Source organism: Macaca nemestrina, chromosome 18 (genome assembly GCF_043159975.1).
Source record: "Macaca nemestrina isolate mMacNem1 chromosome 18, mMacNem.hap1, whole genome shotgun sequence".
Classification (NCBI taxonomy): Eukaryota; Metazoa; Chordata; class Mammalia; order Primates; family Cercopithecidae; genus Macaca; species Macaca nemestrina.
The window spans coordinates 27,582,861-27,601,628 of NC_092142.1; the positions used below are offsets into that span (position 1 = coordinate 27,582,861).

Consider the following 18,768-nt stretch of genomic DNA (forward strand, 5'->3'; position numbering starts at 1 on the left):
AAAAAAAAAAATTGATTTTATTTTGTTGTTATTATTATTATTATTTTCAACAGAATCTCACTATGTTGCCCAGGTTGGTCTTGAACTCCTGGGTTCAAATGATCCTCCCACCTCAACCTCCCAAATTGCTGGGATTACAGACATAACCCACTGTCCCTGGCCCTCAATTCATATTTGATTCTTGAGCCCCTTGGTCAGGCTTGATTCTCACACTCCCTCTGCAGTGACCCCGGGAGCCCCTCTCACAGCTCAGAGCGGAAGCTGAGGCTGCAGCCTGCCATCTTCTCCGCATAGTCCACATCGAAGCGCTCATTCTGCGCCACGGTGAAGGTGGTTTTCCAGTCCCCAGTCATTCCTGGAGGAGGAAGGCAGGGAGCAAAGCTGGAGTCTCATCCCAGGGGAGGCCCTGAGTGCCTATGGGGAGGCTCCAGCCGCTGCTCCCACCCGCCCCAAACCCCCGTGCTGGCCGGCACCCACCTTTCCTCATGAAGGGGGAGATGCTGTGGTCCATGAACTCCTGGGGGACGGTGGTGTAGTTGGTCATAGGGTTCTTCTTCATCTCCTTGAATGACGTGTGTTGAACCATGAGGTCCACGGTCTCCTCTGTCAGGGAGCGCCCCACAAACTCCAGGATCTTCCGAATCTCCCTTTTGGGGTTCTGAGGAGCAGAGGCTCCTCAGTGGAGGCTAGGTTTGCTGATTCAGGAAAATAAAAGGGGTCCCCTTCTCTAACCTCAGAGGGGAACTGGCCACTTCCACTAGAAAACCCACAGAGCCAGCTCCTCGACCCCCGGGGCCCCGGTCCCTGGGATAAAATGAATTGCTCTCTGCCCTCTGATCCCATCATGAGCTGGGCTTGGCTCCTATGGGTGAGGACCGGGATGGTCTTCTTCCGTGACTGTGGCCCTGGGTGGCACACCCTTTGGTGGGGATAATCAATAGGACTAAGTATCTAATCCGTGGCCCCCCATGCAGCTGACTCAGCTGCGGGAGATGAGAGCTGTGTGGGGTCCACTGCCAGGTGGGGCTGTAGCGGGGAGGCCTGGGCCAGGGAGGCAGGATGTGGAATCTGGGCCTACTATGGGGGCCACCCAGGAACGGGGCTGGGCAGCCTTGACGGGTACCTGTGAGGTGCCTGCCCCCAGGGGTCACATGAGGGGAAGCATCACAGATGATCTCACCTCCTTCATGTCTTCATAGAAGAGGTAGAGAACAGGGTGGGTGTGGCTCAGCTCCCACCACTCCTGCACGTGCTGGTACCAGGACCCGTAGGACACTGGAGAAGCAGGCAGGGGGCAGCGACACAGGGTTACTGTGCGTTGTAGCCACCACCTCTTGGCTCCACACCCTCCTTCCTCCCATCAAACCCACCTTCTCCGGCCATGAACTTCTCCAGGAAGCTGTCCCAGGTCCCAGGCTCAGGGTACACCTTGGCCATGTGGTAGAAGTGGTAGTAGGAGACCGCCACATCCTTTGCGTTTCGGGCAACATAGACCATCTGCGGGGGCAGAAGACTCGACCCCAGCACCATCACCACACAGCCCGCCACAGGCCAGCTCATCTCTTGGTTTGGCAAAGGAAGAACCTGAGGCTTAGAGGCTGACCTGCTTGACATCTCACGGCACAGGTAGGATCAAGCTGGGGTCTGAACCCTGCTTGGAAGCCAAAACCCTGCCTGGTCCCTGAGACCATCATATTCTAAAGTAATATAATCTGCATCAATGCGTCACACCCTGATCTGGAGCAAGGCATGCTCCGCCAGGCATGTTCCCACCCCCACCAAATTTTGTGGGCCTGTGAGGACCCACCCTCTACCTTTCTTAGATCTACACTGAAGAGTCTCATGTTCTTGGTCATCAGAGCAAGAGGCAGACAGTCCGCCCGCCGCGGAAGATGAGACAAGGCTGGAGGAAGTAGGGCGACTTTCCCAGAAGAACAGGACCAAAGCTGGGCTGAGACGGGGCCTCCTTCCCTGGATTCACATGCCCCACACCTGGACCTTTGCTTTTTCTTTTTGTTGTGACAATATTTTACTTTATTTTATTTTATTATTTATTTATTTATTTATTTATTGAGACAGAGAGTCTCAGAAAAAAAAAAAAGAAAGAAAAGAAAAAAAGATCTTGGTCTTTCTTTTTTCCTGTCGCCCAGGTTGGAGTGCACTGGAGTGATAATAGCTCACTGCAACCTTGACCTCCCAGGCTCAAGCAACTCTCCAACCTCAGACTGTCAAGTAGCTGGCACTAGAGCGCCATGCCACCATGCCCTGCTGATATTTTGCATTTTCATAGAGATGGAGTCTCCTCGTGTTTCCCGGGCTCGTCTGGAACTCCTGAGCTCAAGCGTTCCACCCACCTTGGCCTCCCAAAGTTCTGGCATTACAGCACTGAGCCATCATAGGTGGCAAACCGTTTTTTTTGTTTGTTTGTTTGTTTTGGTTTTTTTTTTTGAGAGGGAGTTTCGCTGTTGTTGCCCAGGCTGGAGTGCAATGGCATGATCTCAGCTCACCGCAACCTCTTCTCCTGGGTTCAAGTGATTCTCTTGCCTCAGACTCCTGAGCAGCTGGGATTACAGGCATGCGCCACCACACCCAGCCAATTTTGTATTTTTAGTAGAGATGAGGTTTTTCGGTGTTGCTCAGGGTGGTCTCAAAGTCCCAACCTCAGGTGATCTGCCCTGCTCAGCCTCCCAAAGTGCTGGGATTACAGACGTGAGCCACTGCGCTTGGAACCTTTTTAAAATCTTTACTTATTTATTTACGTTGTTTGAAACGAAGTCACTTTGTGTCTCCTAGGCTAGAGTGCAGTGGCTCGATCTCGGCTCACTGCAACCACTGGCCTGCCAGGTTCAAGTGCTTCTCCTGCCTCAGCCTCCTGAATAGCTAAGTATACCGGAACCTGCCCCAATGCCTGGCCATTTTTGAATTTTGAGTACAAACGGGGCTTCCTGATGTTGGCCAGGGTGGTGGTCTCCAACTCCTGACGTCAGGTGATCTGCCCGCCTCGACCTCCCAAAGTGCTGAGATTACAGGAGTGAGCCACCACCTGCCTGCCCCCCACCAACTTTTTTTTTTTTTTTTTTTTTTGAGACAGAGTTTCACTCTTTTTGCCCAGGCTAGATCTCGGCTCCCTGCAGCCTCTGCCTCCCAGGTTCAAGCAATTCTTCTGCCTCAGCCTAGCAAGTAGTGGGATTACAGGTGCCCAGCACCATGCCTGGCTAATTTTTTCGGATTTTTAGTAATGATGGGATTTTGCCATATTGTCCAGGGTGGTCTCCAACTCCAGACCTCAGGTGATCTGCTGGCCTCAGCCTGTTAAAGTGCTGGGATTACAGGCATGAGCCACCGCGCCTGCCAGCCCCTCTTTTTATTCTTCATCTTTTTTTGAGACAAGGTTTCTCTGTCACCCAGTCTGGAGTGCAGTGGTGTGATCATAACTCACTTCACTCTTGAACTCCCAGGCTCAGGTGATCCTCCCACCTCAGCCTCCTGAGTAGCTGGTACTACAGGCACACACCACTATGCATACCTGATTTTCTTTTTTGTTTTTTTTTTTGGAAGAGACTGGTCTGGAACTTCTGGCTTCAAGGGATCTTCCCACCTCAGCCTCCCAAAGTGCTGGGATTACGGATGTGAAACACTGTGCCCAGCCTCACCTTGACCTTCTGATCCAACAGAGTCTGGGGCAGCAGAGCCAGGGGCAGGTGTGTCTTCAGGAGCCGTGGGGCCGGTGTGTCTTTCAGAGTCTCCATCCCTGAGCAGTGGGTCAGGGAAGGTCTGGTGAGCTGAAGCCCCAGCCCTGTCTTCCTCCCCTCCCCTTGCACCCAGGACATGGTCACACACCTGAGGGAATCCCTGGGACTTTGAACTCAAGGAAGGGCACCCGCATGAAGATGGGAGCTCGGTGACACTTCTCCAAGTCGCCGCCTTGGTAGATCATGTCCAGAATCTGGCTCACCCAGGTAGTCCCTGGAGAGGGAGGGAGATGGGAGGTGAGCAGGCTGAGGGCACAACCTCGCTGGCCAAGGTGGGGACTGGCGCCTGGGAGAGGGTGGGTGGCCCTCCTCACCTACCGGACTTGGGGTAGGTGCTGATGAGCAGGTCATCGGGCCGGGCCCGGAAGCTCTGCAGGGGTCCCAGTGCCTCTGCAAAGTACTTGATGAGCGGAACCCCCTTCACATACTCCAGTGGCGGGCGAGAGGTGTCCTGGATCAGCTCCATGTTCCTGTGTCAGGAGCCAGAGCCAGGCCCACTTCCTTTAACACCATTACAACAGCAAGAAAGCGGCATTCTTGCTTTCAGGGAAGTCACTGGGGCCTAGGGAGGCTGAGTGACTTGCCCACGCTCACAAAGTCAGTCAGTGGCAGGGCTGGGGCTGAAACCCGGTCGGCTTCTAATGCGGTGGTTCCCCAGCCTGGCCACACCTTTCATTCACCTGCAGAGCTGTTCAGAATCCCAGGGCCTGGGCCATGGTGCAGACCAGTGAAAGCACCCTCGCGGCGCGGGGCCCAGATAGCAGAGTGTGTGACGGTCTCCAGGAGAGTCCAGCTGCACTGAGGAAGCTCTAGGGCCTGGCTGTGCTGTCTCCCTACCAGCCAGTGCCCTTTGTCTCACCATTTCCTGCTGTGAGCCCCCAGCCTCCACCCAGTGGGCTCCTGTCCCCGATGCTCCCCTCCTTGAGTTCCCTGTGCCCCTCACATGTGGAAACCTCCCAGGCTGACCAGGCCTGTGATCCACTTGCCCGGCCACAGTCCATCCGGGCTCCAGGACAAACACGGCCCATTGAGCAACTGAGCTGGTACTAGGGGCCAGAGCCTGCTGTGGGAATGAACAGAACTCTGATGACTCAGCAAGAGGACAGGCCCAGGCAGGGTGGCTCCCGCCTATAATCCCAGACCCTAGGGAGGCCGAGGCTAGGAGTTGGAGACCAATCTGGCAGCATTGCAAGACTCCATCTCTAAAAATCTTTAAAAAATGTTTTAAAAAATTAATCAGGCAAGATGGTGAGGGCCTGTAGTCCTAGCTACTCCAGAGACTGAGGCAGGAGAATTACTTGAGCCCAGGAATTAAAGGCTGCAGTGGCCAGGATCCCACAGCACTCCAGCCTGGGTGACGGCAAGACCTGGCCTCTCTGGAAAAAAAAAAAAAAAAAGGAAGAGAGGGGGATTCACGCCGGCTGGGGTTGTCTGAAATGGGATATCCATGGGGAAAGCGCAGGGATGGGAGAGGCCTCGATTTCTGGAATGTCAGAGCCAGAAGCTGAGCAGGGTGAGGGCGCCCTGGGCCCTTCCAGTGTGTCACTCACCTGAGCTATCAGGAACCTGGCCTGTGCCCTCCCCGTCCGCAGTGGCTGAGTGTGGGTGCAATGTGGGGAATGCAGGGGTGTTGTCTGTGCTGAGGGTTTTGTAGGTCCAGTGTGGGAGGGATCTGGAGCTAGGGCCGGACTTAGATTTGCTTCCGGAAGGAAGGGGTAGGATTGGGGGTGGGGGAGCTTCTCCATTACCCTCCTTAGTATGCCAGCTGGAGACAAGCTTAGAGTGATCTCCAAAGCCACGACTGGGTTTGGTGAGTAGAAAACAGAAGAGTGAAAGGGGAAAGGGCCCAATGGTGGGTTTGTTTTTGTGGGTTGTTTTTTTGTTTTTTGTTTTTTGAGTTCTCACAGGGCTCCTGACCTGCCCCTGCCAAGCAGGCCAACAGACAAGCTTTCTCTAATTGACCCAGGCAAGAGAGGGGAGGGATTGGAGGAGAAAGATGGGATAGGCAGGCCCGGGAAAGGTCACCTACCTGCCTGCTCTGGCCAGTCTTTAAAGCTCCAGGGGTTCTGGCCCAGTGCAGCCCACAGGCCCCCAGCAGCCCATGCACTCCAGACTCTGACCACAAGGCCAGTCTGGAGTGATGTGTGTGGGCAGAGTGAAGGGGCAGGAGGGGAGCAGAGCATGGATACATAGAACAAGAAAGAACAAGGACACTGCAGTCCCCTTGCCCTGGGAGCCAGCTAGCTTCAGCAGCTTCCTTTCTGGAGCCCCAGGAGAACCAGCTCTGAGGTGGGAAGCTCCTGCCCTGAGTCTGGGGCTCTTGCCCCCTCATGCTTCTGGTGACATGGGACACAAGCCACCTGAGGCCAGGATCCCTGCCTGCCACCCTCTGGGTTGCCCTCAGTCCTCTGAACATAGAGTCCCTGAAAGGCAACAGACCCTCCAGCTATGGCCCCACTGGGAGGGAGTCAACGCCCCTTCCTCTCCCCACCCTTTTCACTGCCCTGGGTCTCCAGCCACTGAGAAAAGAGCTCTGTAGCAGCAGGGACTGGGCCAAGACCTCTTGACCCCAGAGTGAAGGATGATAAGAGTGGCTGAGAGTCCACGGCCCAGAGGCTCCGGTGGTCTAGGCTGGGAGAAGGGGGTGCCTGTCCTGGCCTGGGGCTCTCTGAGCAGCCCTCCTGTCTGCCTGCCATACAGCCCCAGGATGACTACTCGGTCCTGTTTGAAGACACCTCCTATGCAGACGGCTATTCCCCTCCCCTCAATGTGGCTCAGAGGTACGTGGTGGCTTGTAAGGAGCCCAAGAAAAAGTGACGCTGCCCGGCGGACTCACCATCCCCCAACGACACAGGGCAGGACAGCAGAGGATGTGCTGGGATTAAACAGACATTCCTCCTCCACTCATCTCCTGGGTTTTACTTCTCCAGACCCTCTCCCCTCTCCAAATAGGGCAAGTTGGGGAGCTGGAGTGAGAAGGTGGCCGTATTTGGCCCCAGTGGGCGATCACTCTTTCAGCTCAGTGTTTCTCTTGGCTTGAAATGGAGACTCTGCATTGAACACAAATCATACTTTATTCTTGAGCCGCTTGGTCAGGCTTGATTCGCACACTCCCTCAGCAGTGACCCCGGGAGCCCCTCTCACAGCTCAGAGCGGAAGCTGAGGCTGCAGCCTGCCATCTTCTCCGCATAGTCCACATCGAAGCGCTCATTCTGCGCCACGGTGAAGGTGGTTTTCCAGTCCCCAGTCATTCCTGGAGGAGGAAGGCAGGGAGCAAAGCTGGAGTCTCATCCCAGGGGAGGCCCCGAGTGCCTATGGGGAGGCTCCAGCCGCTGCTCCCACCTGCCCCAAACCCCCGTGCTGGCCGGCACCCACCTTTCCTCATGAAGGGGGAGATGCTGTGGTCCATGAGCTCCTGGGGGATGGTGGTGTAGTTGGCCATAGGGTTCTTCTTCATCTCCTTGAATGACGTGTGTTGAACCATGAGGTCTACGGTCTCCTCTGGCAGGGAGCGCCCCACGAACTCCAGGATCTTCCAAATCTCCCTTTTGGGGTTCTGAGGAGCAGAGGCTCCTCAGTGGAGGCTAGGTTTGCTGATTCAGGAAAATAAAAGGGGTCCCCTTCTCTAACATCAGAGGGGAACTGGCCACTTCCACTAGAAAACCCACAGAGCCAGCTTCTCGATCCCTGGGGCCCCAGTCCCTGGAATAAAATGAATTGCTCTCTGCCCTGTGATCCCATCATGAGCTGGGCTTGGCTCCTATGGGTGAGGACCGGGATGGTCTTCTTCCGTGACTGTGGCCCTGGGTGGCACACCCTTTGGTGGGGATAATCAATAGGACTAAGTATCTAATCCGTGGCCCCTCATGCAGCTGACTCAGCTGCAGGAGATGAGAGCTGTGTGGGACCTGCTGCCAGGTGGGGCTGTAGCGGGGAGGCCTGGGCCAGGGAGGAGGATGGGGAATCCGGATCTGCAGTGGGGGCCACCAAGGAAAGGGGCTGGGCGGCCTTGACGGGTCCCTGTGAGGTGCCTGCCCCCAGGGGTCACATGAGGGGAAGCATCACAGGTGGTCTCACCTCCTTCATGTCTTCATAGAAGAGGTAGAGAACAGGGTGGGTGTGGCTCAGCTCCCACCACTCCTGCACGTGCTGGTACCAGGACCCATAGGACACTGGAGAAGTGGGCAGGGGGCAGCGACACAGGGTTACTGTGCGTTGTAGCCACCACCTCTCGGCTCCACACCCTCCTTCCTCCCGTCACACCCACCTTCTCCGGCCATGAACTTCTCCAGGAAGCTGTCCCAGGTCCCAGGCTCGGGGTGCACCTTGGCCATGTGGTAGAAGTGGTAGTAGGAGACTGCCACATCCTTTGCGTTGCGGGCAACATAGACCACCTGCGGGGACAGAAGACTCGACCCCAGCACCATCACCACACAGCCCGCCACAGGCCAGCTCATCTCTTGGTTTGGCAAAGGAAGAACCTGAGGCTTAGAGGCTGACTTGCTTGAGATCTCATCGCACCGGTAGGGCCAAGCTGGGATCTGAACCCTGGTTGGAAGCCAAAATCCTGCCTGGTCCCTGAGACCATCATATTCTAAAGTAATATAATCTGCATCAATGCATCACACCCTGATCTGGAGCAAGGCATGCTCTGTCAAATATGTTCCCACCCCCACCAAATTTTGTGGGCCTGTGAGGACCCACCCTCTACCTTTCTTAGATCTACACTGAAGAGTCTCATGTTCTTGGTCATCAGAGCAAGAGACAGTCAGTCCCTCCTGTGGAAGATGAGACAAGGCTGGAGGAAGTGAGGCGACTTTCCCAGAAGAACAGGACCAAAGCTGGGCTGAGCCGGGACCTCCTTCCCTGGATTCACATGCCCCACACCTGGACCTTTGCCTTTTCCTTTTTGTTGTGGAATTTTTTTTTTTTTTTTTTTTTTTTTTGTGTGTGACACAGAGTTTCGCTCTTGTTGCCCAGGCTGGAGTGCAATAGCTCATTTTCGGCTCACTGCAACCTCTGTCTCCCGAGTTCAAGCAATTCTTCTGCCTCAGCTTCCCAAGTAGTTGGGATTACAGGTGCCCACCACTACGCCTGGCGAATTTTTTCGGATTTTTAGTAGAGATGGGATTTTGCCATGTTGGCCAGGGTGGTCTCCAACTCTAGACCTCAGGTGATCTGCTGGCCTCAGCCTGTTAAAGTGCTGGGATTAGAGGCGTGAGCTACCGCGCCTGCCGGCCCCTCTTTTTATTCTTCATCTTTTTTTGAGACAAGGTTTCTCTGTCATGTAGCCTGGAGTGCAGTGGTGTGATCATAGCTCACTTCACTCTTGAACTCGTAGGCTCAGGTGATCCTCCCACCTCAGCCTCCTTAGTAGCTGGTACTATAGGCACACAACACCACGCCCAGCTATATATATATATTTTTTGTTTGTTTGTTTGTTTGTTTGTTTGTTTGAGGAGACTGGTCTGTAACTTCTGGCTTCAAGGGATTTTCCCACCTCAGCCACCCAAAGTGCTGGGATTACGGAAGTGAAACACTGTGCCCAGCCTCACCTTGACCTTCTGATCCAACAGAGTCTGGGGCAGCAGGGCCAGGGGCAGGTGTGTCTTCAGGAGCCGTGGGGCCGGTGTGTCTCTCAGAGTCTCCATCCCTGAGCAGTGGGTCAGGGAAGGTCTGGTGAGCTGAAGCCCCAGCCCTGTCTTCCTCCCCTCCCCTTGCACCCAGGACATGGTCACACACCTGAGGGAATCCCTGGGACTTTGAACTCAAGGAAGGGCACCCGCATGAAGATGGGAGCTCGGCGACACTTCTCCAGGTCACCACCTTGGTAGATCATGTCCAGAATCTGGCTCACCCAGGTAGTCCCTGGAGAGGGAGGGAGATGGGAGGTGAGCAGGCTGAGGGCACAACCTCGCTGGCCAAGGTGGGGACTGGCGCCTGGGAGAGGGTGGGTGGCCCTCCTCACCTACCGGACTTGGGGTAGGTGCTGATGAGCAGGTCATCGGGCCGGGCCCGGAAGCTCTGCAGGGGTCCCAGTGCCTCTGCAAAGTACTTGATGAGCGGAACCCCCTTCACATACTCCAGTGGCGGGCGAGAGGTGTCCTGGATCAGCTCCATGTTCCTGTGTCAGGAGCCAGAGCCAGGCCCACTTCCTTTAACACCATCACAACAGCAAGAAAGCGGCATTCTTGCTTTCAGGAAAGTCACTGGGGCCTAGGGAGGCTGAGTGACTTGCCCATGCTCACAAAGCCAGTCAGTGGCGGGGCTGGGGCTGAAACCAGGTCAGCCTCTAATGCGGTGGTTCCCCAGCCTGGCCACACCTTTCATTCACCTGCAGAGCTGTTCAGAATCCCAGGGCCTGGGCCATGGTGCAGACCAGTGAAAGCACCCTCGCGGCGCGGGGCCCAGATAGCAGAGTGTGTGACGGTCTCCAGGAGAGTCCAGCTGCACTGAGGAAGCTCTAGGGCCTGGCTGTGCTGTCTCCCTACCAGCCAGTGCCCTTTGTCTCACCATTTCCTGCTGTGAACCCCCAGCCTCCACCCAGTGGGCTCCTGTCCCCGATGCTCCCCTCCTTGAGTTCCCTGTGCCCCTCACATGTGGAAACCTCCCAGGCTGACCAGGCCTGTGATCCACTTGCTCAGCCAGGGTCCATCCAGGCTCCAGGACAAACGTGGCCCATTGAGCAACTGAGCTGGTACTAGGGGCCAGAGCCTGCTGTGGGAATGAACAAAACTGATGACTCAGCAAGAGGACAGGCCCAGGCAGGGTGGCTCCCGCCTATAATCCCAGACCCTAGGGAGGGCCGAGACTAGGAGTTGGAGACCAATCTGGGCAGCATTGCAAGACACCATCTCTAAAAATCTTTAAAAAATGTTTTAAAAAATTAACCAGGCAGGATGGTGAGTGCCTGTAGTCCTAGCTACTCCAGAGACTGAGGCACTAGAATCACTTGAGCCCAGGAATTAAAGGCTGCAGTGGCCAGGATCCCACAGCACTCCAGCCTGGGTGACAGCAGGACCTGGCCTCCCCAGAAAAAAAACAAAAAAAAAGCAAGGGAGGGGGATTCACGCCGGCCGGGGTTGTCTGAAATGGGATATCCAAGGGAGGGGGATTCACGCCAGCCGGGGTTGTCTGAAATGGGATATCCATGGGGAAAGCGCAGGGATGGGAGAGGCCTCGGCTTCTGGAGTGTTGGAGCCTGAAGCTGAGCAGGGTGAGGGCGCCCTGGGCCATTCCAGTGTGTCACTCACCTGAGCTATCAGGAACCTGGCCTGTGCCCTCCCCGTCCGCAGTGGCTGAGTGTGGGTGCAATGTGGGGAATGCAGGGGTGTTGTCTGTGCTGAGGGTTTCGTAGGTCCAGTGTGGGAGGGATCTGGAGCTAGGGCCGGACTTAGATTTGCTTCCGGAAGGAAGGGGTAGGATTGGGGGTGGGGGAGCTTCTCCATTACCCTCCTTAGTATGCCAGCTGGAGACAAGCTTAGAGTGATCTCCAAAGCCACGACTGGGTTTGGTGAGTAGAAAACAGAAGAGTGAAAGGGGAAAGGGCCCAATGGTGGGTTTGTTTTTGTAGTTTGTTTGTTTGTTTTTGAGATGTCACAGGGCTCCTGACCTGCCCCTGCCAGGCAGGCCAACAGACAAGCTTTCTCTGATTGAACCAGGCAAGAGAGGGGAAGGATTGGAAGGGAAAGATGGGATAGGCAGGCCCGGGAAAGGTCACCTACCTGCCGGCTCCAGGCTAGTCCTGAAAGAGCCAGGGGTTCTGGCCCAGTGCAGCCCGCAGGCCCCAGCAGCCCATGCACTCCAGACTCTGACCACAAGGCCAGTCTGGAGTGATGTGTGTGGGCAGAGTGAAGGGGCAGGAGGGGAGCAGAGCATGGATACATAGAACAAGAAAGAACAAATACATAGAACAAGACAATGCAGTCCCACTGGGGGGACTCACAGAACATGGATAGAAGATCCTAGAAGAACAGCAGCCCATGGCAGGTGCTTTTGTTTCCTTGGGTTTGAAGGAGGCTCCACAGACAAGAGATCAGAGGAAGCTGAGGCTTGGAAGCCACAGGGCCCCGTGGAAGGAGGGCATACCCCCATCCTCCTCGTTCTTTGTCCTCACTATTTAAAGTCCAAGGTCAAGCTGGGCACGAGATAGCTAACCAACCCTCTGAGTAAAGGTGAGTCTCCCAAGCCTTCCAAGAAATTTGTGAGTTCAGAAGCAAGCGGGCAGGTGGGAGTGTGGGGGAAGCTGGGGCATGGGGCTTCCAGGCAGAGGAGAAGCTGCTCCCCTGCTAGGGCCACAGGCCCCACCACCCTCCTCTGTGCCCCTGAGGAATCCCCGTGACTGGCAGGTCCTCCAGCTACTAGCTCCGCCCCTGCCATAGCAACCTTCAGGAGGCCCCCTTGACTCAGACTTTGCATTGCACTCCAGTAACAACGGGTCGGACCCACACGGGGTGGCACAGAAAAGAGGCAAGAATGTGAGATTAATAGAGTGGTAGCAAGTGAATAGAAAATCCCAAGCAGCAGTTTCACATGACCAGAAGAAGGAAACTTGAAATAGCTGCATATGCTAAGGACCAATAAGTCCCTGAAAAATAGGATGAGGACCAAGCTGGCTATGACCAACCAGACACAACATGGCGCCGTATTTGATGTAGGTTTCACCTAGGATCTCATTGTACGATCAGTAACATACGAAACCATACACCCGCCAGTGCCAAGATGGCTCCAGGAACACCTGGATTTGGGTGTAAATTGCGGCACCACGGTCTTGAGAAACCTTTACCTTTTCCTGGAATCTTCATGAATATACCCCTCTTTAGTTAAAGAAGCCCATAAAGGTTAGTCCCAAACCTCGTAGGGCATGAGACACTCTCTTGAGGACCCCCACATTCCCCTTCTTGAGTGAGTCCTTTTGCTCTGCAAGAAATCTCCCTACATTCATGACTTTCTGATTTGTCCTGAAATTCCTTCTGGCTACGGTGTCAAGAGCCTGGAGGAGGCCAGGCGCAGTGGCTCACTCCTGTAATCCCAGCACTTTGGGAGGTTGAGGCAGGCAGATCACCTGAAGTTGGGAGTTTGAGACCAGCCTGGCCAACATGGAGAAACCCTGTCTGAACTAAAAATACAATATTAGCCAAGCGCAGCGGCACATGCATGTAATCTCAGCTACTCAGGAGGCTGAGGCAGGAGAATGGCTTGAACCCGGGAGGTGGAGGTTGCGGTGAGCCGAGATTGCGCCATTGTACTCCAGCCTGGGCAACAAGGGTGAAACTCTGTCTCAAAAAAAAAAAAAAAAAAAAAAAGCCTGGACACTGGCTGAGGTTGATGTCCCACCAGTCTTTGAGGACCTCCCCTAGGCCACCAGTATCCAGTATCTGGAGGGGGTTAGGGACACTGAGGATCAGGTCTCCAGCAGGGCTGTCCAGTGTGCCTGCAGAGGCAAGAAGGTTGGTCACAGGCAGCCCAGGGCAGGGTGTCGGGTAGGAGGCCGGGGCCAAAGCCCACTCACGTCTTCTAATTCTGAGTCTTCTATTTCCTTCGTGCCCATCCGGCACAGCCAGATCAGGTCACCCAAAGCAGTGACATCTCACAGCTAAAAAGGCATGGGGCCAGAGAGAGATACAGAGTCAGGCATCACAAGCCCCCTCCAGGCTCAGCCCTGAATACCAAGATCAGGACTCGGCTGCGCCAGCCTGGATTGCACAACTGAGCACCCTCTTCCCAGAGCTGGACCAGATTGGGGCACGGGGACTGCACTCACCGAGGGGCATTGGCCCTCTAGGGGCAGAAGCTGCCCTGGTTCCTCCTGAAGGAACTCCTCTGAACAGACAGATCACATGGGCTCTTAGCCAGCAGCCAGGGTTGGGGCAACACAAGGGCCCATCTTCATCCCATCCCAGGCAGCAGGCAGGTAAGAGACAAGGAGGGAGAGGGAGCTGGTGGCAAGCCCCTCCGTGCAGCAGGCACTGTTCCGGGCATCACACAGCTCCATCCGTGAGGAAGGGGTGACTGTTATTTGCATCTTATGGATAAGGAAATGGACGTGGGGGTTTAAAATCCTTGCCCCCTGGGACTAAGCTAGTGAACGTCCTGTGAGCATCAGCAGTGATTGATTGAGTCACAGCCTCACCACTGCAGCCAGACCTGAACTTCCTCACAGCTCAGCAACACCCAGCAGTCACTGAATTTCCCCAGGGCAAGTCCTCTACTCACTCACAATTAGCGGGAGCTCAGTAGAAGGCGCCCATCGTCCATTATTTTATTGACTATTTCTTGGCCATCGTCTCTGTGCTGAACTTTGTTCTACAGCAGTGACAAGAGCTGTCCTCGGGCAGTTTAGTGCAAAGGTTAGGGTGGGAGAGACTAAAGAGAGCAATAAAACACCTAGCAGGTCAGATAGTAAGTATTCAGGAAAAGGAGCGGACGGGGAAGTACTCAAGAGGTGCAATTTTATTTTATATATTTAGAGACTGTTTCTTGCTCTTTTGCCCAGGCTGTAGTGCAGTGGAGCGATCATAGCTCACTGCAGCCTCCAACTCCTGGGCTCAAGCGATCCTCCCACCTCAGTCTCCCCCATAACTGGGACTACAGGCATATGTCATGGTACCCGCGATCTCAGAGCTGCAATTTTAAATCGGGAGCCAGGGAAGAGCTCCCTGTTCAGGTGGCAGGTTATCAAGACAGAAGGTGTAGAGAAGAACCTTCCAGTCAAAGGAAAAAGGCAAGTCCTGCTGTGCTCAGGAATGGCCATAAATACTATCATCCCCATCTTAGAGACGGGGACAGGGTCGCAAAATTGTCAGGGCGTTTCCTGGTTCCTCAATAGCTGGCTCCAAAGTCCTCTGGAGGATAAGCCGCCCTGCCTGGAGTGGACCTTTCCTGGAGCGCGCGGGCGCGCAGGGCGCACAGGCCTCTTGGACCCCGTGTCCGGCTCAGGCTCAGGCTTGGCGTCAGCAAAGGGACCTGCGCGGCGCCCTGGGGTCGGGGAGGCCAGCGCCAGTGCAGCGCGGCGGGCAGAGGTCCCGGCGGAGGTCGGGGTGCAGCGGGAGCAGGAGGCGCGCCTAGGACGGGGGTGCCAGGCCCACTCCAACCGCGGCAGGGTACGGGGGCGTCAGGGCGGCTCCGGCCACCACGGGGCAGACCCCAAGCCCTCGCCCGCCTGCCGCTGCGCTGTCTCCTTCCTTACCCGAAGGGCGGCCACGGCGGACAGGAAGGCGTGCAGCACGAACATCATCTCCCTGGGGAGGAGAACGGGGGTGTCCCTGTGAGCCCTGCCGCGCCCAACCGCGGGTCCCCTCCAATCCCACCCCAGAGATCGCACAACAGGCAGGGCCCAGGCCTGGCACGGTGGCTCATTCCTGTAATCCCAACACATTGGGAGGCTGAAGCCGTCGGATCACTTGAGGTTAGGAGTTCGAGAACAACCTGGCCAACATGGTGAAACCCCGTCTGTACTAAAAATACAAAAATCAGCCAGGCATAGTGGCACGTGCCTGTAATTCCAGCTACTGGAAAGGCTGAGGCAGGAGAATTGCTTGAAAGGTGGGGCAGGGGGCGTGGCGGAGGTTGCAGGGAGCCAAATCAGGCCATTGCACTCCTAGTGAGATGGGGAGGGTCTCTGTGCCAGGAGGAAGGCTTCCTGGAGGACGCGGACCCCGCGAGACACAGGCCTGATGAGAGGGAGTGGGCAGGCCTATGACATAGGTGGGGTGTCCAGGGCGGGGACGGGGCCTGTCGCAGAGGAGGAGCATGAAGGGGAGCCAGTGCCCTGGGAATCTCGGAGGTGGAACTCCGGGGAGGAGCTGGCTGGGGCGGAGCTGATGATCCAGGATGCAGGCCAACGTAGGGGTCTTGGTGGGCACGCTGGGAGGGAGAGAAGGGGGGACAGGTGGGTACCTGGTCTGGAGGCGGGGCCTGAAGTGGGCAGGTGCAGGGGGCGTGACTTCAGGCAGCAGCAGGGCCTGGGGCTAGGTGGAAGCCCCAAGTAAGGACCCCGCTCTGGGTTCCTTCCCCTGGGTGCCCGCTGTGCTGCCGTCTCACCCATATGTAATTCAGTGCAGCAGCCCCTGTAGGACACCTGGCAGATCGGGTCACAGTCCTGCTGGGCCCTCAGGCTCACTCAGGGACTGGGTGCTCCCAGGGGGTCCTCCAACAGCTCAGTGCAGCATGCTGGGGGGTCAGGGCCAGCACCTGTCCCTGGGGCCTCAGGCCTCTCCTTCCCACAGCGGCCGAGATCGCAGGTCTCTACAATGACTCGGAGCCACCCCGGAAGACCATGCACAGAGGGGTGCTGATGACCCTGCCCCTATGGATCGGGAAGCCCGGTGACAAGTGAGGGCAGCAGCTGCGAGGGAGGGACTGGTGCCCAGGGGCTGGGACTGACCTTTTGTTCTACTCACAGGCCCCCACTCCTCTGTGGGGTGTCCCCGCCTCAGGGGACTATGTGGCCAGACCTGGAGACAAGGTGGCTGCCTGGGTGAAGGCCATGGATGGGGACGAGCAGTGGATCCTGGCTGAGGTGGTCAGTTACAGCCATGCCACCAACAAGTGAGTGACACCAGCCCCGGGGCTACTCTCTGGTCACTGCACCTGCCTGGGCTGCCGCTCTGCTTCCCATCTGCTCAGCTGGAGAAAAACTCCACAGAGGGTGATGTGGGCGGGGCCAGCTGTGCAGGGAGCACCAGGTCCTCACCCTGCCCCGGTCCTCCACGCTCCTTGACAGGGACTGCGCCCCTGGCTACACCCAGTGTTTTCCTCCTTTTGTCCACAGGTATGAGGTAGATGACATCAATGAAGAAGGCAAAGAGTGAGTGTCTAGGCCAGGGCCAGGCACGGAGCCTGGGGGCAGCCTAACGGCTGGGAAGGAGCATCCCCACCCAGCCACAGGTTGACACAAGTCCCTCTACAGCCAGGAGACACACCCTGAGCTGACGCTGGATCATCCCGCTGCCCCAGTGGAAGGACAACCCTGAGATGGACCTGGAGGCCTTATTTGGGCCAGGGTGGGTCATGGAACTTGGGCGAGGCAGGAGAGGTAGTCAAGGAGACAACCACCTTCTCAGGATGCTGCGACCTTGGTGACCGCACGGCCAACACAGTAAGCCTCAGCATTCGCCTGGTCACTGAGTTCAAGCAAAGCTATCCCCAGTAGGGACTTTCCCTTCTGAGAACATGTGCATTTTGATTTTACCTGTCCTCAAACTGACCCTTTGCTCATTTTAATAGTAAAAACCACACCCCTGGGTGGAGATTTAAAATGCTAATGAGACATGTGTCCTAGAAACAGGCATGTATAGCAAATGCCCATGTGCACCCAGAGGACCACCCAGATCATGCTCACTAGTGACGCCGCTTCCCACCCATTATGAAAAATTGTGTGAGATTCCCATAAGGGGAGTTTCCCTGCAGTAATTAACACTGACCCACCCTGACGAGAAGCCCGTTCTGAACTCGCTCGAGGTGTATTGTCTATTATGCACTTAACTTGCAAAATACAGTTTTTCTTTTGCAATACTTTACTCTGTGCTGCACTTCTTTTGCTGTATGTCTCTTGTTTAAATTATTTTATTTATTTATTTATTTATTTATTTATTTATTTATTTATTTATTATTTTAGATGGAGTCTCGCTCTGTGGCCTAGGCTGGAGTGCAGTGGTGCAATCTCGATTCACTGCAACCTCCTCCTCCTGGGTTCAAGCGATTCTCCTTCCTCAGCCTCCCGAGTAGCTGGGATTACAGGGTTCACCACCACACCTGGCTAATTTTGTATTTTTAGTAGAGACGGGGTTTCGTCATGTTGGCCAGGCTAGTCTCGAACTCCTTACTTCAGGTGATTCACCCACCTCAACTTCCCAAAGTGCTGGGATTACAGGTGTCAGTCACCGCGCCCCGCCTGCTTAATTTATTTTAAACCAAGAAGAGGAGAACCCAGGTATCACAACAGCCGTCAAGCTGGGAAGGAGGGCCCCCAGCCACAGATTGACACAACCCTGAGGAGACACACCCTGAGCTGGCAGTCACGGCCTCAGTGGAAGGCCAGCCCCCAGATGGACCCCAAGGCCTTGTTCCAGAGGAAGCAGCTCATCATGGCCCTGTATCCCCAAACCACCTGCTACCACCATGCCCTGATCCACACGCCCCCATAGCAGGTAAAGCAGCCTCCAGGGGAGAGGTCATTGGTGACACCAGGAACAGGCTGATTAGAGAGGCTAGCATCCCCTTCCTTGTCCCCTTTGTCCTCATCTCCCGAGCTAATGGGACTTGCCAGCAGCCCTCCCTCTTCCACTCCAGCCCCAAAGGCCACTGACCCCTTGCCAACCCTGGTAGCCTTGGCAAGCCCCAAGTCAGCGGCATCCCTTCTGCAGCCCCAGGAGAACCAGCTCTGGATGGGAATCTCCTGCCCTGAGCCCTGGGCTCTTTTAATTAAATTTTATTTATTTATTTCTCAAGGCAAGGTTCACTCTGTCCCTCAGGCTTGAGTAGATTAGCCTAGTCACAGCCAACTACAGCCACAACCTTCCTGGCTCAGCTGATCCTCCTGCCTTCTCTTGCCAAGTAGCTGGGACTACAGGTGCCCACCACCACGTGAAGATCATTTTCTCAAATTTTTGTAGGGATGGTGTCTTGTAACATTGACCAGGCTGGTCCCAAACTCCTCTCCTCCAGTAATCCTCTGGCCTCAACTTTGCAAACTGCTGAGATTATAGGCATGAGCCACTCTGCCTGGCCCACAAATCATATTTTATTCTTTTTGTTAAAATTGATTTTATTTTGTTATTATTATTTTTTTCAACAGAATCTCACTATGTTGCCCAGGTTGGTCTTGAACTCCTGGGTTCAAATGATCCTCCCACCTCAGCCTCCCAAATTGCTGGGATTACAGATATGACCTACTGTCCCTGGCCCTCAATTCATATTTGATTCTTGAGCCGCTTGGTCAGGCTTGATTCGCACACTCCCTCAGCAGTGACCCCGGGAGCCCCTCTCACAGCTCAGAGCGGAAGCTGAGGATGCA

The 18,768-nt window shown here is 55.5% G+C and overlaps 2 protein-coding genes and 1 pseudogene across 5 annotated transcripts in view; 1 reads left to right on the forward strand and 2 right to left on the reverse strand.

The window, feature by feature from the left end:
* Positions 1-9,329, reverse strand: LOC105483001 (sulfotransferase 1A1-like). Of its 2 annotated transcripts, none has more exons than XM_071084346.1 (8): positions 9,308-9,329; positions 4,071-4,222; positions 3,841-3,966; positions 3,654-3,751; positions 1,371-1,497; positions 1,181-1,275; positions 478-658; positions 1-355 (listed from the first exon to the last, which is right to left on the reverse strand). In XM_071084346.1, the coding sequence occupies exons 2-8, from the start codon at positions 4,216-4,218 to the stop codon at positions 243-245; spliced, it is 888 nt and encodes a 295-aa protein (XP_070940447.1). In that variant the 5' UTR covers positions 4,219-4,222; positions 9,308-9,329; the 3' UTR covers positions 1-242. The 2 variants fall into 2 exon arrangements, with proteins under 2 accessions (XP_070940447.1, XP_070940446.1); XM_071084345.1 differs by lacking the exon at positions 9,308-9,329 and adding an exon at positions 5,303-5,407.
* Positions 6,722-18,768, reverse strand: part of LOC105482875 (sulfotransferase 1A1) — a 25,734-nt gene continuing 13,687 nt past the window's right edge. Inside the window, exons 1-9 of one of the 3 annotated variants that reach the window (XM_071084341.1) lie at positions 11,006-11,292; positions 9,725-9,876; positions 9,495-9,620; positions 9,308-9,405; positions 8,020-8,146; positions 7,830-7,924; positions 7,128-7,308; positions 6,897-7,005; positions 6,723-6,802 (exon numbers count right to left, since the gene is read on the reverse strand). In XM_071084341.1, coding sequence (XP_070940442.1) covers positions 6,772-6,802; positions 6,897-7,005; positions 7,128-7,308; positions 7,830-7,924; positions 8,020-8,146; positions 9,308-9,405; positions 9,495-9,620; positions 9,725-9,872 — 915 coding nt within the window. In that variant the 5' untranslated portion in view covers positions 9,873-9,876; positions 11,006-11,292 and the 3' untranslated portion in view covers positions 6,723-6,771. The other 2 variants (XM_071084340.1, XM_071084342.1) reach the window with 2 other exon arrangements.
* Positions 15,428-17,267, forward strand: LOC105483000 (uncharacterized; annotated as a pseudogene).

Bases quoted from the DNA above. Each gene is read 5' to 3' on its own strand.
- LOC105483001 (XM_071084346.1), bottom strand. From the start codon at position 4,218: ATGGAGCTGATCCAGGACACCTCTCGCCCGCCACTGGAGTATGTGAAG. The intron at 3,967-4,070 runs GTAGGTGAGGAG...CTCCCTCTCCAG, and splicing joins CAGCACCTACCCCAAGTCCG to GGACTACCTGGGTGAGCCAG. The intron at 1,498-3,653 runs GTGAGGCTGGGC...CTGCCCCCGCAG, and splicing joins TGTTGGATCAGAAGGTCAAG to ATGGTCTATGTTGCCCGAAA.